Below are 15,527 nucleotides of genomic sequence, written 5' to 3'. Positions count from 1 at the left end.
AATTAAATTATTTTTCAAGTTACAAATGGAGACATAGATGGTTAGGAGAGGGGAGGAGGGTAGCTAGAGACTCGATGAATGCGGCTACCAAACGCAAGGATGGAAGGGAGTGGTGGGTGGGGGCAAAGGCATGGCCAAGCATGGGGCAAAAGGAGCTCGTTAAGCGTGGGAGGATGTGCGACGGAGGACTGTGAGTGATTGTTACGAGCAAAATAATATATATATATATATATATATGAGAAAATTAATATCGAGGATGTTTTATGTCGACGGTTTAGTTGTATAAAATGAGGTATGCGAAAGTGGTGCCCGAACCATAATTTTTTATACGGTGACAATACCATATTACCAAGGACATTTTCACAACGTTGGCCTACCCTTATCTAACGTGACATCGAGTCGCTAAGTTGGATCGAGTCTTTTATTTTCATTTTTCTTAACAATAGTATCTGATGTCACTGGTAATTTTTAACGTTGACCTGACTATCTAGTCAACAGTCTTCTAATAGTATCTGATGTCATTGCTTAGTATGGGGTGAATTCATTTTTTTTTAATAAAACTTTTATTATTTCTAACGGTGCATTCTTTTTTATTTTATGTTTTTAAAAAATAAGATTACTTTGTCCACTGCATTATCCTATCGCCACCGCATCACGATGCTCTACCGTCCCTCTTCACTGTAATCGTAGTCATTTCCATAGGAGGGGGCCACCAGAGATGAGAGAAAGGAGGCGATGATGGGGGATGACAAGACTTCATGAGATGAAATAAAGGAAAAAAACGTCACTGTGTGAAAAATAATAATTTTTCTAAAAAATCTGCCCAAGAGTGTTCCACGAGTCAATGTCAAGAGGAGTTGTGACTGCAATGGAGTCGTATAAGTACATATATCACACCTCTTTCGAACAGCATTCAACGAATCTATTCGTAGCTTCACTTGCTTTCTCCGTGGAGGCTCAAACTTCCATTAAATGTCTTTCTTTTTCGATCCCTTCATAATTTTTGGATCACCTTCGTGGTTGTTAACTTTAACATCCGCGCTCATCGTCGCATTCCTTTTGTCGGAGCCAGCTGCTTCTGCCGCCGGTATAACCAGTGACACCTCCGACCTATCCGCTCTCCTCTCCATCAGGGCTCATTTAAACCCTTTCACTTCCTTGTCCTCATGGGACAGTCACAACTCCAGCACCCCCTTCTGCCAGTGGCCGGGTGTGACATGCGGTAGTAGCAACAACCCCGGAAGGGTGACCGCACTAAACCTAGCCAATCTGGGCCTCACAGGCTCCGTATCTTCCGACATAGGCAACCTGACCTTCCTCCGGAGCCTCAACCTCTCCTTCAACAACCTGCAGGGCCAGCTTCCGCCGGAGCTCGGCCGTTTGTCACACTTAGAGTTGCTCGTTCTGAGCCAAAACGCTCTTGAAGGCAGAATTCCTGTCACCCTCGCCAACTGCTCGAACCTGTGGCGTATAAGCCTAGGTTCCAACAGACTCGCCGGGGAAATCCCGGCAGAGTTTGGTGCGCTTCCCAAGCTCCAAATCCTTAGCCTCCATGACAACGACCTCAGCGGGAGAATCCCTGCCTCCCTGGGGAACCTCTCGTCGATAACTCACATCGATCTCGTGGGAAACAGACTGGCAGGCACCATACCACCGAGTCTAGGAAAACTCCAAAGCTTAGTGCACATCTCTGTCACCAGGAACTCATTGACAGGGGCGATCCCCGTCTCCATTTTTAACATGTCGTCCCTCTGCTACTTGTACGTAGGGTATAACCAACTCTCTGGAACACTGCCACCTGATATGGGCAACACGCTTGTCAGTCTCGAAGTACTTCAAGCATTTGGTAACATTCTTGAAGGTCCACTTCCTATCTCACTGCCAAATGCTTCTATGCTTAGACAAATCGTTCTGCCATATAACAGATTTAGTGGACCTCTGCCGCCGGATATAGGCAAACTAAGATACCTATCTTCGCTGAATCTGCGTGCCAACGAATTAGAAGCTAGGAAAGCTGAGTACTGGGAGTTCTTCACTTCCTTAGCCAACTGCAGCAATCTGAAAACCCTGGACCTGGAATATAACAAGCTGGAGGGGCCATTGCCAAGCACGATAGTCAATCTATCGACACAACTTACATGGCTTGGTTTGGGAGGAAACGAGGTACATGGAAGTATTCCCGAGGGGATAGGGCGCTTCATCCACCTCGAAAGACTTCACTTGGATCAGATGGCTCTCACAGGTACTGTTTCGAACGCGCAGTAGTCCTGAGACCAGTGGAACTCCGATTCATGAAGAAGTTGGCTCATGATAGATTTACGTGGTTAGATTCATGAAGATACCTGCATAAAATTTTTGTATATTAAATTTATGATGATATCCCTAAAAGAATTATTATGGATTTTGTATATCTGACCTTGCAGAACTGTATCATCACAATTCTTGATTCTTTATATCATCCGTGTCAAAATTTCATGGGTCTGAGTCAATAGTTAACAAACACTAATTTGATTCAACAGCTTAAGTTTAAGTTAAATATAATATATATAATTAGACTCTCTTTATCCTTAACGTTATGAAACTATACTTTCTCTTTGCATCTCGCATGCATGCATCTTCCCAGGTCACGTCCCTGCAGCCGTTGGCAAGTTACGGAATCTGCACGTCTTGTCCTTGGACGATAATCAACTATCGGGAGTTCTTCCATCCGCTGTTGGCAACCTTACCCAGCTCGAAAACCTCTACTTGAACGGCAATGGCTTGCAGGGAGAGATTCCCAAGAGCTTCGGAAACCTGCGACAGTTGACTGTGTGTGATTTATCATTCAACAAGCTCGAGGGCCGCATTCCTGAAGAACTTACAGAGCTGACCTCTTTGACTCGATACCTCAACTTGTCACGGAACTTGTTCACGGGGCCTCTGCCAGCAGGAGTTGGCAGCTTGAAGAATCTTGAAGCCTTGGATATATCAAAGAACAGACTATCTGGGGAAATTCCAAGCACCATTGGAGAATGCCAAGTCTTGCAGTACCTCTACCTGCAAGGAAACCACCTTGAAGGAGCAATTCCAGACTCGCTCGGTAGTCTCACCGGCATCCAAGTGATAGATCTCTCCGGCAACAACTTATCAGGACACATCCCGCTGTCCTTCGAGCGACTCGAACACGTCAGGTTCCTTAATCTTTCATTCAACGACCTCCAAGGCCAAGTGCCAAATAAAGGGGTTTTCAGGAACGCCAATGTTTACTCGGTCACAGGAAACAATAAGCTGTGTGGAGGAATCCAAGCGTTGCATTTGCAGCCATGTCCCCGTCACGTTCCGGGGAAGAAGGACGGGTCTCCTGCAGTTAGGTCACTCGTATCAATTGTGATTACGGTGACACTATTTGTATTGTTTCTAGCTGCTGCTTCATACCTGCTCCACAGGCAAAGAACAAGGAAGTGCATGCCTGTAGTACCATCTAAAAGACAGTATCCAATTGCTTCTTACAGCGAGATATACAGAGCAACTGATGGATTCTCCCCATCCAATATCATAGGCCGGGGAAGCTTTGGTCAAGTGTACAGGGGAACCATGAGCTACGATTCGATCGACGTTGCTGTTAAGGTGTTCGACACTGTACAAGTCGGGGCCTTTCAGAGCTTTAAAGCAGAATGTGAAACTTTAGGAGCAATCAGACATCGAAATGTCAACAAGATCTTAACAGTCTGCTCTGGCGCAGATCACAAGGGCGATGCCTTCTTGGCTATCGTTACTGCGTACATGCCCAATGGGAGTTTAAATGACTGGTTGCATCCCGGAGCAGACATGAATGGTGATGCATCGAGCGCCTTAACTCTCCTCAAGAGACTGAACATAGCAATCGATGTGGCTTCTGCTTTGGACTATCTGCATCACTATAGCGGGACAACCATTGTTCATTGTGATCTGAAGCCAAGCAATGTGCTTCTTGACAATGATATGGTTGCTCATTTGTGTGACTTTGGATCTGCAGAGTTGCTGAAAGAGACGACCTCCGGTGATCTTGCTAAGGAGATAAGTCGCATCTCTCGGTTAAAAGGATCCATTGGATATGTCGCTCCAGGTCATTTACTCCATCTCATACTCTTTTTCTCTAACTCATTCGTTGTTCGTAAACTCCTTGGGTAGCATTTTTTTGTCAGCGGCATCAAAATTCTTGTCTTTGGTTGTACTTATGATTGTAGAGTACGGCTTGGGCGGGACGGTCTCCACTAAAGGGGATGTCTACAGTTATGGAGTACTTCTGCTGGAGATGTTCAGCGGAAGAAGACCCACAGATTCCCATTTTAAGGATGGAGAAAACCTTCATCGTTACGTGAAAATGGCTTATCCAGCACAAATATTTGATATAGTCGACCCATCGTTGCTGTTGCATGAACAAGATGGAAAGGCTAGCGTGGATAAGGGGATCCATAAATGTCTGCTTTCGGTGATCAAAGTTGGCCTCTCATGCTCAAACGAATCGGCGACTGCCAGAATGGAGATGGAAGACGTGATCAAAACGTTGCATGTTGCGAGGAGGATACTTGTTGAAGGAACCCTAGCGGAGAATAGGAGAGGAGCCGACATGTAAATATTTGGTGACAGTAGCTAACGTGTAAATATGTGCAGTGTAAATAACGTGTAAATATGTGGAAAGACTATCCATGCATAAATGATATCGAATCACGGTTTGATTAATTAATATAGATAAATTCAAACATATATGTATTTCCAGATAAATGTAATTATCGATATGATATTTAAAAAAAAACATAATTTGGTATATCAATGATTATCAAGCAATGAGCTCTTACTCTATCCCACAAAAAATGGTGCACAAGCAAGGAAATCTATCTGAAGACGTGTGAGTGAAGGTAGACTGCGGATAACCCCAATACGTCTTTCTTCTATGAAAACAAGAGGAGCATCTAAGCAATGACTCTGCTTAGAGCATTGATTATTACACCTCGTTGAATACACTTACATTACTTATCGTTAGAGTTCTAACATGACATAAATGCTCTTTTAAAAATTAAGATTCGTCGCATATATCCATTCAAAATGAAACTTAATATCTATGGTTGGTATTAATTAATTTGAATCGAAAAAACTATAATATATCTTCAACGATTATTAATGTCAAAATGATGCCTCAGCTGCGGTTAAATTACAGTTAATTGATTAAATATAAATGTTCAACTTCTATAAGTATACATATATAGGGATGAATATCGAATCACTTAGTTATATTTGATAGATGTATCTGTCAAAAACTTTATCATCTGAATTAATCATCATCTTTTATAATTTTAACTTTAACATAAAAACAATTACGTACCTTTCACATACCTAACCCATTAGCGTAAAAGTCACGCTAACCAAAAATAATTTAAATACTAATCTGATGGGAAGATACCAAACCCTACTGCTAAAGAAAAGACCGAGGGTTTAAAACTTCAAATGACAGATTATTATAAGACCTTGAGCAAAAAATCCTGCAAGAGGATAACATGATTGAAATATATATATAAACACACATGAAAATAAACGGCCGCCTGAGGTCAATATAATTAATATGAATAATGTTGTCGGTCAATGTCGTGTTCGTCACCGTCTCACGGACCGCGTGAGGTCGCGCCAACGTCACCCACCGGTGGGCTCCATAAGTGATGTCCGTGAAAGCGCTACGCCAACTTCCGAGGGACGTAATTGAAATATATTCAACCCTAAACCCGCTTTGCTTAATGTCCGGTCGCTACTTTGGTCGTCCGTCTTCGGTTTTTAATTTGTAATAATTTGTAAGAGATAGTGATGTCTGGCGTCACTTTTAATGACTTGGTTACAATAATAATAATAATAATAAGACTATCACTAAATAAAGAATCGTTGTATCTTAGATATAAACATATTAGACGTCATTATCCACGAGTAGTTGGGTGTTGATTAGTTGCACCGAATCCATCTAGACGTACAAGTGGTAATTTGAGATGTATTTCCGGAGAAAACTAGGGAAGTCCTCTTACTTGTAAAACAAGTTGTTGGCTTGCGCCGGCAGACTACGGATAACCCCAAATACGTCATTTCATTGTAAAGAACTCGGGGTCCAATTACCACTAAAAAAATATCTGCAAAAAGAAAAGATCGTTGCTTTGTTGTTGGCTTCTGACATGGTCAAGCTGTCTAATAGTTAAGCAAGGGCGAATTTAGCAGTACGTGTAGACTATAAATGGGATGAGTAAGCTTGATCGTGATGGACATCCTGTCCTATATAGTGATTTTGAGATTTTTTTTTTAAATGATACTCGTAATCTTTTGTTGAAGAAATGAACATCTTCTATTGTAAAATTATGATGATGTGAAATGGGCTAAAGATTTTTAAGTAAATATTGTTAGTGTAAACAACCTTGAGCCGCGGCCTCGGGGCCGACGCGGCTCGGTTCGGGTTCGGGTGACGGGGAATCTTCCTGGGATGGCCTTTGAGTCCGCCGAGGTGGTCTGGTGAGGTGGTCCGATCGGGACGGGGTTGCTTTTTCCTCTGGGATGAAACTCCTCGCTTGTGCGTCCGGTGAGGACCTTCGGCTTCGCACCTACACACAGGTCGGGTTGAGAAACTCGGCCCGACCCCTCCAACGATCGAGTTAGACGATGTGAAGGGGGTTTGTTTAGATGAGTTGTCTCTCCCCCTCTTGTTCAAAATGCGAGGGTATTTATAAGGGAGCTTATTGTTTCCTAATGTGCCCGCTTGCAGGGGTAGGCTGGTAGCGTCTGACACTGATGTTGGCGTGGCGTGAAGAATCGAGCCTGAGCAGGCGTTAATGAGCCTCGGCCGACGTTCTGATCCGTTTGACCATATGTTATCGCGTCGATCGAGGTGTGTGGCATCATCTGACGTCAGCCGAGTCTTATCATAATTATTACCCTCATCAGTTTGATACCTAATAACTCGTGTTACGTACAACCTAAGGTTTTATGACAAAGCATCAATATTTTCCGAGAGTTCTTTTTTTAATAGAAAATTTTACATGTCCAAGTAATGCATATTCTCAAGATATATTCGTTCAAAAAACTTAATTAACTACCTCTGTGGTTGATATCAGTTAATATGAGTTAGAAAAAAATATAAAATGTAAAAGTGTCAAAAGTATAACATAGTTTCAAAATTATTGATGTCAAATTGATTTCTCAATTACATTCAAATGTGATGTGCCGATGACGTGCTGACAGCGTCAATCGTCGCACCAGAAATTATATGGCCCGGGCATGCAACTCCATAATCCCGCCGCCTTCGTAAATTGAATTGTCTCTGGACGCCTAACTTTCGATGATGATGTTCCTCTTTCTCCATTCGTTACGAACCAATGAATCAACCTTGCGGGTGTTAACCTCCTCCGCGCTCATTCTTTCATTCCTTTTCTCGGAGCGGCCAGCTGCTTCCGCCACCGGTATGACTAGCGACACCGACGACCTACCCGCACTCCTCTCTATCAAGGCTCATTTGCACCCTTCCGCTTCCTTGTCCTCATGGGACAGCCACAACTCCAGCACTGCATTCTGCCAGTGGCCGGGGGTGACATGTGGTAACAGCCAAAACCCCGGAAGGGTGACTTCCCTGGACTTGGCCAATCTTGGCCTCACGGGCTCCATATCTCCCGACATCGGCAACCTGACCTTCCTCAGGAGCCTCAACCTCTCTCTCAACAGCCTACAAGGCCAGCTGCCGCCGGAGCTTGGCCGTTTGTCCCACCTCGAGTCTCTCCTTCTGAGACGAAACGCTCTCGAAGGCAGAATTCCTGGCACCCTCGCCAACTGCTCCAGCCTGTGGCGGATAAGTCTAGGTTCCAACAGGCTCGCCGGTGAAATCCCGGCAGAGCTTGGTGCACTCCCCAAGCTCCAAATCCTTAGCCTCCATTACAACGACATCGGCGGGAGAATCCCTGCTTCCCTTGGGAACCTCTCGTCGATGACTCACATCGATCTCGTCGGAAACAGAGTGACGGGCACCATACCCCCGAGTCTAGGAAGACTCCAAAGCTTAGTGCATATCTCTGTCACCGGGAACTCACTGACAGGGGCGATCCCCGCCAACATTTTTAACATGTCGTCCCTCTGCTACTTGTACGTAGGGTATAACCAGCTCTCTGGAACACTGCCACCTGACATGGGCAACACGCTTGTCAATCTCCAAGTACTTCAAGCATTTGGTAACACTCTCGAAGGTCCGCTTCCTATCTCACTGCCAAATGCTTCCAGGCTTACAGAAATCGTTCTGCCATATAACAGACTTAGTGGCCCTCTGCCTCGGGATATAGGCAGACTAAGATATCTCTCTTCGTTGAGTCTTCGTGACAATAGATTGGAAGCAAAGAAAGCAGAGGACTGGGAGTTCCTCGCTTCCTTAGCCAACTGCAGCAATCTCCGAACTCTGGATCTGGGATGCAACAAGCTGGCGGGGACTCTGCCCGCAGCTATATCCAATCTATCGACACAATTGAGATGGCTTGGGTTGGGAGGAAATGAGATCCATGGAAGTATTCCTGCAGGGATAGGGCGTTTCACCCACCTCCACAGGCTTCACTTGGATCAGATGGCCCTCGCAGGTACTGCTTAAACGCGTCGTTGTATTCCTAAGATTGGTCGAGCTACAATTTATGAATTAATTCGTTTGAAATAAATATAAATTCCTCAGCATTTGCTGGTATTAGTCAGTCATATTCTTCAAGTTTATTTTGCAGCGAAGATGTTCAACGTATTTAGTTGTGGTAGATATTAAGTGAACTGTGTTGTGGTGAACAACCTTGAACCGTCGCCTCGGAGCAGACGCGGCTCGGTTCGGGTCCAGATGACGAGGATCGTCCTGGGGTTCCTCGAGGCTACTGAGGTGGTTGCTTGCGGTGGTCCGATCGGGACGGGATCGTCGTTTCTTCCGGGCAAGAGCTCCTCGCTTGCACGTCCGATGGGGACCTTTGGCTTCGCACCTGCACAAAGGTCAGGTCGGGTTGCTCGGCCCGACCCCTCCGACGATCAAGTTAGTTAGTGTGAAGGGGGGGTTCAGATGGAGAAGTCTTTTTGTGTCTCTCCCTCTCTCTCTTTCGTTCGGAATGGGAGGGTATTTATAGTAAGAGTTACCGTTGCATGATGTGCCTGTCCGCGGGGAGTAGGATCGTACTTCTGGTAGCGTATAACATCGCCGTTGGCGTGACGTGAGGGATCGAGCTTGAGCAGGGTGTTAATGTGCCTCGGTTGACGTTTCGGTCTATGTTGACCTGGCACTGTGAGGCGTTATGTGGGATGACTGACGTCGTGTGAGTCTTATTGCAGTTATTATCTTGATTGAGCTAAACACTGCCATTTTCTATAAGAGTATTTAGTTTTTAGAACAGCATGTGATTCTGGTAGACACTAAAATTCTTGGTTGTTTTATCTATAGTCATGCTTCGTATCACCCGCCAAGCTCTTATTTATCATTCTTCACAGGTGACATTCCTGCAGCCATCGGCAAGCTTCAGAATCTGCACATCTTGTCCCTGAACGGTAATCGATTGTCGGGAGTTCTTCCGTCCACTGTTGGCAACCTTACCCAGCTGGAAAGACTATACTTGAACGATAACAGCTTGCAGGGAGAGATTCCCAAGAGCTTTCACAACCTGCAACGGTTGACAGTGTGTGATTTGTCATTCAACGAGCTTGAGGGCAGCATTCCTAAAGAACTAGCGGAGCTTTCCTCCTTGACTCGATACCTCAACTTGTCGCATAACTTGTTGACAGGGCCTTTACCATCAGAATTTGGAAGCTTGAAGAATCTTCAAGTGTTGGATATATCAGATAACAGACTATCTGGAGAAATTCCAAGCACCTTAGGAGAATGTCAAGTCTTGCAGTACCTCTACCTGCAAAGGAACCACCTTCAAGGAACAATTCCAGACTCTCTAAGTAGTCTAGGCGGCATACAAGTGTTGGATCTCTCCTGCAATTACTTATCAGGACCCATCCCACTGACCTTCGAGCGACTCCAACACATGAAGTTTCTTAATCTTTCGTTAAACGATCTCCAAGGCCAAGTGCCAGACCAAGGGGGTTTCAAGAACGCCAATTTGTACTCAGTCGCTGGGAATGAAAAGCTGTGTGGAGGAATCCAAGAGTTACATTTGCAGCCATGTTCCAGACTTGTTCTGGGAAAGAAGTGTGGGTTTCCTGCAGTTAGATCACTCATCTCATTTGTGTTTATTGTGTCACTACTTGTCCTGTCTCTAGGTAAAGCTTCTTCTTACCTGGTCCGCAAGCAAAGAACGAGGATCTACATGGCTGCAGGTCCATCTAAAAGACAGACATCCATCTTAGAAGTGAGACCAGGAGGAAGAAGTATGTAACTTTATTGATCTAATTCTGGGTACATGTAAAATATATGACGATCATATCAAGGGATATAGATCCCTTTTATGTAGTAGCTTTTAACACGCCACTACAAACTTAAGATGATTTAGTGGAAATCAGCTCAAGTTTTGAATGTAAGTAGTTAAATCGCGGTGAGGATATGGGAAGACGAGGACCAGATCGATCAGGTTATCTATCACAGGATCAGAGACCATAAGGAGTGGCAGCGTTTGTGGTACGCAGCGACGGAGGATTTGGATCTCAACTGTGCTCAACGATGGAGGATCCAAATCTCGACTATGCTTAGCGATGAAGAATCTAGATCTCAGTTGTGCTCCAACGGAGACGGAGGGTTGTGCTCAACGACGAAGGATTCAGATCTCGGCTATACTCAACAAGGAGGATCCAGATCTCAGCTATGCTCAACTAGGAGGAAGAGTTGAGTGGGACCCAGCCAAGAGATATGAGAAGGAAGTCCGCCCGAGTGGGACTCATCCAAGTGTCAACGTCGACGAACTCGATGAGCAGATGGGAAGATGAAAAGCGACGACAAACCCGTTGGACTCGAACCAGAGCTGCTACCACTCACAATGGAGGAGGAAAAACGGTGGGGCCACGAGGAGCAGACAAACTCGACGACGATGAACTCACCATGGATGAGTAGAGGAGTCTACTTGAGGCACCCGAAACGGATGGTGGAGGATGGTGGCGGGCGGGAAGAACAAGCGGGTAGGAAACAGAGAGCTTCCCGCTGCCACTCGCAGTAGAGGAGCAGGAAAAGCGATGGAGCCAAGGCGAGTATAACCAGGAGGTACTTGAACTAGAGCTTGGTGGCGGGCAAGGCTGCAGTAGCTATGCTCAGTGACGAAGGATCCAGATCTCAGTTGTGCTTGACTGGGAGGAAGAGTTGAGTGGGACCCAGTCACGAGATCCGAGAAGGAAGTTCATTTGAGTGCGACCCAATGAAGGGTTGAGGGCTAATTACATATTAGCCTCTATAATCCGGTCTCTATTCTTTCAGAGGTAAATGTCTCATTTTCGTAAGTATATGAATCCAAATATAATTTTTAAAAGTATAAAGACTATAATGCTAAATGTAGCTAATTACATAAGATACTATGTAATTAGCCTCGTCAACAAATTCTACTAATTTGATGCAAAGATATGACAAGGAGCCTTAGGCAGAGAAGACATTATACATATATGCAAACTAGGTCCCACCAGTACAAGCGGTAATAGAAGCCTATGAACATTGCGATGGGGGAAGGCGAGGAGTTTTGTGGTAGTGGTGGAGTCGATAAAAGGATTTGGCTACGGCGAAGACATCCTACTTCGTACACTAAGACGACATACGAGGGCGACGACAACCTTTTGAGGTTGATCGTCGTCCGGAGAAACCTCCGAAAAGTGGATTTGTTCACGTGAGATTAGATTTCTATCGAAAAGCGGAGTAGGTCGCCACAAGTTAGAAGTGTCGCAGCTTAAGGAAGACCACGCATTAGGAAGATCAGGGCAACTTCGACCCAGAGGAAATGGGAGGAAGATGGCTGATGAAGAGCGCCACATGAGTAGAACAAAAACTCTGATTCCATGTTAAAAGTGAAATGGAGGAAGAAGTCTGTAACTTTTTTTTTAATTCTAATTCTGAACACTTCATGACTGTCTTTCTACGATGAAAGAGAATCGAATCAATCTCATAAATTAAGAAATCCAGGGATCATATCACTCTTATTTAGTAAGAATCGAAAATATATGACGATCAAATCAAAGGATATAAGATTCTATTTATATAGTAACTTTAACAATCCACTTCTCACTGCAACATATTAAGAGCAACTGATGGAACCTGCTCATCTAATATTATTGGCTAGGGAAGTTTTGGTCAAGCACGCAGAGGAACCATGGGCAATGATCCGAACCATGTTGCTGTTAAGGTATTCAAAACTGAACAACTCGGGGGAATTCAAAGTCTGAAAGCAGAATGTGAAACTCGAGGAAGAATGACATCAAAGTGTCACTGAGATCTTAACCAACTTGCTCTAGCATAAATCAGAAATGATGGTGCCTTCTTGCCTGGTGACACTGAGTACATGCCTAATGGGAGTGTAAATGACTGGTTGCACCCCGCAGCAGAAATGAATAGTGTTGCATCTGGCAATTTAATCCTCCTCCAAAAACTGAACATGGCAATCGTTGGGCTTCCACTTTGGACTATCTTCATCACTTTAGCGGGACACAGCAATGTTCTTGACAACAAAATGATTGCTAATTTGTGTGGCATTGGATCTGCAGAGTTCCCATAAGAGACTGCTTATGGTGATTTTCCTAAGGAGACAAGTCGCATCTTCAGATTAAAAGGTTCAATTGGATATGTCACTCCGCGTGATTTACTCCATCTCATGCTCTTTTCCTAAACTCATTTGTTGTTCATAAACTATTACATTACAGTGACCTTTTAATTGATCTTCACTAGCCTTTGTCTCCATTTATAACCATACAGGAGCACAAAGATGAAACAGAGAGGAGAAGAGGAAAAAAAAAACAAGTTAAGAGAAATAGAAAAAAATAATTTAGAAAAGTGAAAATATTTAGAACAACAGCCTAATTACTAGCTTTCAAAATATTCATTACCAATTTTGAACTAAAATTTCCGTCTCCAAAAAAGCAGGGGTACATCATACAACTGCATTTTCAAGAAGTAATTCAGTTAAGAGACATTTGTCTGATATCTTGTGACAAGCTGAAATCACTTCATACTTGGTGAGGTAGCTATTCATAAACCACCTAAGACCGTGTATGGTCAAATGTCAATAACATTATACAAAACTCCCTAAAATTCATTGGCTGGACTGGTGAAGCAATTTTAGTCATCACGTGAAGCAGACTAACAGATTCAAAATCTCTTACTTTGCAAGTACCTTTTTTCTGACACCAATGTGATGAAAGCATAATTTAGAATTTCCCGACCTACTTTTCCTCTAAAGATCCATGAGAACCATGTGTTAGTCATTCTTTGTAATGCTCCAACATTCTGTGTAAAAAAGGAATCTAGAAACGTCAAATCTGGTAGCTCAGACCCCATCCTTATGTCTGTTTAACATTGCAGTTGTAACCTTATTAATCAAAAGTTCTTATCAAAAACATTCAAGAAATCTTGGCAGCCCTTTTAATTCTTCATGCCCTGAAATTTACTTCTCAACAATTCTAAAGTGCGACACTTATCCTTCATGATCATGCGCAGGACATTAAATTATCAAAAGAAATAAAAGAGATAAGAAGCTGGTAGATCTCCTCCTTGTCTCATGCCACGTTTGTTTATTCAATTCCCAGTACACCATTCAAATTGGTCAAAAAATTCCTCATAAATTAATTTTATCAAGAATCCATAGCCCGATCTCCTGTAGCAAGCTGAAATCACCTTATATGCATTGACAACTTGTTATTCAGAAACCACATACACTATGGGGCCAATGACTTAATTCAGAACTTCCTAAGGACCAATGGCTGGAATCTTGAAGCTATTTTAATCATCCCATGAATGCTTTGAAACAATTTTCATCATCACATGAAGCAGACTAATAGGTAAATTCTAACTCTACAAGCACCTTCTTTTTCTGGCACCAACATAATGAAAGCATAATTTAGATTATCCAAACCTACTTTTCTCCAAAAATGTCTGAGGACCACTAGTGAATTATCCTTTATTATGCCCCAGCATTGTGTTACAAAATGAATTTAGAACCATCAAGCTTACCAGCCCAAGGGCCATCTTTCAGTCTCTTACATATTGCAGTTGCCACATCGTTAATTGAAAGCTCTCATCTAAAACGTTTAAGATATCTCTGCAAGAGTTATCATTAAACAGAGTGGACAAATCTAAATGTTAGAAAGCCAAAAACATTCAATAAATGCTTCTTATCTAATTCTGCTACATTATTTACGCTTGTTACATTTATGGTAGCATGGTCGTATTTTCGAGTTGATGTAACCACATCTTAACCAAGAAACTCTAGATTTTGGACACCAATGTAACTCTTTTATCTCTTGATATTCTTTCCATTTGCATCTTGTAAAACTTTTCCTCGTCAACCTTAGCCTCTATCAAGTTTCTATCTTTTTTCCAACAAATCCAGCTCAGTAATTCTATTCTCCAACATGTCCCTCTTACTCCTAATACAGAAATCCAGTTCCAACACAGAACTCAGATCCATATCTGAACCGGATCATTTGTGCCCCGGATTTGGCTCAGGCAAGATTATTTGTATGCCATGTCCGAGCAGGAAAAGAGCACAAAGCCACAGTAAAAGAAGTGATATTTAGCGCACATACCTTTGCTTTTGAATCTCATTGCCAATGCCTTCCCTTAATTAGCAGCTCCGAAGAAAAAACTTTCACCTCTTCGAGCGTTCCCTCTCCTCACCGGCATTTCCCAATCCCGACTCATCCAAAGTGCACAGAAGCGATTTCCCTAATGAAGGTAAATTCAAGGAATACAAAGCAAGAGGGGAAAGGATTAATCAATCACATAAAGCAAAGATTTTTTAGAAAAACTGTGAAACTTGAGTAGGCAGATTTGCAGCAAATCTGAGCCGAATAACACCAAATCGGATCCATTCATGATGAAAACCATAACTTTGGCAATTCCATAGTGGGAGAATCAATATATAACGAGAAACCTCAAATTAACAATGTACGAAAGCGTGAAAGATCTCAGTACCTCTTCTGACCGATCTACCCAAGACAAAAGACCAACCAGGCACAGATCTGATCCTCACTATCCTCAAAATCCAACAATCAATAGGCGAAACGAAAACCCTAAATCGGCGCAAAGCTCCGGAAGGTTCCGAACGGGTAGCGGCCCACGAAATCAGAATTTCCGGCCCACCAAATCGTTATTTGTCCTTTTTGGCGCGAATCAAGCCTAACTGGCCACGTAGAGGACAGATGTCATAATGACAGTGATTGTTGAATTATTTATTTCATACACAAAGTTGGAAAAGTACAGCTAAAAAAATTAATTTTTTATGTTTTCCTAATCATTGAACTGCTGCTTTCATTAAACACCACGATCCGATGGTACAAGTGATGGCAATCATTGATGAATTATTTATCAGGCCATATTATTAAAACTTATGCTTTATTCTAAGTTTAAT

At 43.1% G+C, this 15,527-nt stretch overlaps 2 protein-coding genes and 1 long non-coding RNA gene across 3 annotated transcripts; 2 read left to right on the top strand and 1 right to left on the bottom strand.

Annotated features, from left to right (window-relative positions):
* Nucleotides 1–928: 928 nt before the first annotated feature.
* On the top strand, nucleotides 929–4,731 carry LOC135636237 (putative receptor-like protein kinase At3g47110). Its single transcript, XM_065147873.1, has 3 exons — nucleotides 929–2,242; nucleotides 2,624–4,084; nucleotides 4,206–4,731. The coding sequence occupies exons 1-3, from the start codon at nucleotides 973–975 to the stop codon at nucleotides 4,592–4,594; spliced, it is 3,120 nt and encodes a 1,039-aa protein (XP_065003945.1). The 5' UTR covers nucleotides 929–972; the 3' UTR covers nucleotides 4,595–4,731.
* Nucleotides 4,732–7,265: 2,534 nt separating this feature from the next.
* On the top strand, nucleotides 7,266–10,490 carry LOC103980873 (receptor kinase-like protein Xa21). Its single transcript, XM_009397398.3, has 2 exons — nucleotides 7,266–8,600; nucleotides 9,478–10,490. The coding sequence occupies exons 1-2, from the start codon at nucleotides 7,325–7,327 to the stop codon at nucleotides 10,368–10,370; spliced, it is 2,169 nt and encodes a 722-aa protein (XP_009395673.2). The 5' UTR covers nucleotides 7,266–7,324; the 3' UTR covers nucleotides 10,371–10,490.
* Nucleotides 10,491–12,204: 1,714 nt separating this feature from the next.
* Nucleotides 12,205–15,220, bottom strand: LOC135636279 (uncharacterized). The gene is made up of 2 exons (XR_010495855.1): nucleotides 15,092–15,220; nucleotides 12,205–14,842 (listed from the first exon to the last, which is right to left on the bottom strand). It is a non-coding gene; the product is annotated as an uncharacterized LOC135636279 (long non-coding RNA).
* Nucleotides 15,221–15,527: the final 307 nt, after the last annotated feature.

The sequence above is a fragment of the Musa acuminata genome, chromosome BXJ3-4 (assembly GCF_036884655.1).
Source record: "Musa acuminata AAA Group cultivar baxijiao chromosome BXJ3-4, Cavendish_Baxijiao_AAA, whole genome shotgun sequence".
In the NCBI taxonomy this organism is placed as follows: domain Eukaryota; kingdom Viridiplantae; phylum Streptophyta; class Magnoliopsida; order Zingiberales; family Musaceae; genus Musa; species Musa acuminata.
The sequence above is the reverse complement of the archived record's forward strand: the minus strand, read 5'-3'. Positions and strand labels throughout refer to the sequence as shown.

Coding starts and splice junctions, on each gene's coding strand:
- LOC103980873 (XM_009397398.3), top strand. CDS start 7,325: ATGATGATGTTCCTCTTTCTCCATTCGTTACGAACCAATGAATCAACC. Junction 8,601..9,477: donor GGATCAGATGGCCCTCGCAG/GTACTGCTTAAA, acceptor CATTCTTCACAG/GTGACATTCCTGCAGCCATC.
- LOC135636237 (XM_065147873.1), top strand. CDS start 973: ATGTCTTTCTTTTTCGATCCCTTCATAATTTTTGGATCACCTTCGTGG. Junction 2,243..2,623: donor GGATCAGATGGCTCTCACAG/GTACTGTTTCGA, acceptor GCATCTTCCCAG/GTCACGTCCCTGCAGCCGTT. Junction 4,085..4,205: donor CATTGGATATGTCGCTCCAG/GTCATTTACTCC, acceptor TTATGATTGTAG/AGTACGGCTTGGGCGGGACG.